Source organism: Charadrius vociferus, unplaced genomic scaffold (genome assembly GCF_000708025.1).
Source record: "Charadrius vociferus isolate BGI_N301 unplaced genomic scaffold, ASM70802v2 scaffold423, whole genome shotgun sequence".
Classification (NCBI taxonomy): Eukaryota; Metazoa; Chordata; class Aves; order Charadriiformes; family Charadriidae; genus Charadrius; species Charadrius vociferus.
This window is the reverse complement of record NW_009648149.1, coordinates 2,020,022-2,020,665: the sequence shown is the minus strand read 5'-3', so window position 1 is coordinate 2,020,665 and position 644 is coordinate 2,020,022. Positions and strand designations below refer to the sequence as shown.

Sequence of the window (644 nt, the reverse complement as noted above, 5' to 3'; positions counted from 1 at the left end):
CATCCGCCGCAGCCACCCAGCCCCCCCCCCCCCCCCCCTCCAGACCGCAGGGGGATCCAAAGCACCCCCGGAGCACAGGAGATCCAAAGCCCCCCACCCTGGACCGCAGCGGGGATCCACAGGGGACCACAGGGGATCCAAAGCCCCCTCCCTTGACTACGTGGGGATCCAAAGCTGAGCCCCCCCCGCATTGCGCACCACAGCCGGGGGGGATCTCCGACACACACAAACTGACTGACACGCCACACGCCATTCCGCCACCTTTTCGTCCCTCTTGGGGGTATCTGTCACCCCGGAGAAGACTGACTCACTTGAGCAAGAATCCTTCGGCAAACATGGTGAAGAGGATGGAGAACCTCCGGAGGACGGTGAACATCGGCAGACTGCAAGAGGGAGAGGGGGAGCGGAATGAAAGGGCTTCCACCCCCACGAGCTTGGTGGCCACCCACAGAGCAACACCCCGAGCGGGATAACGGCTCCGGAGAGCAGAGCCAGCGGCTCCGTTTGCCTTCGGGAAACGGCATTACTCCCACACCCAAAAATATCGCTTAGGGCAGACTTTGCCGGGGGCGGGGGGGGACCCCAGATCATCACGCACGGTGGGTGAGGGCCAGACCCACATCCCTCCTACACCGGGGTGGGGG

At 64.4% G+C, this 644-nt stretch overlaps 1 protein-coding gene across 1 annotated transcript in view; it reads right to left on the bottom strand.

The window, feature by feature from the left end:
* Positions 1–644, bottom strand: part of SLC35D1 (solute carrier family 35 (UDP-GlcA/UDP-GalNAc transporter), member D1) — a 21,592-nt gene that overhangs the window by 9,855 nt on the left and 11,093 nt on the right. The window contains exon 2 of the mRNA XM_009884000.1: positions 312–383. Coding sequence (XP_009882302.1) covers positions 312–383 — 72 coding nt within the window. The remainder of the gene's footprint in view (positions 1–311; positions 384–644) is intronic.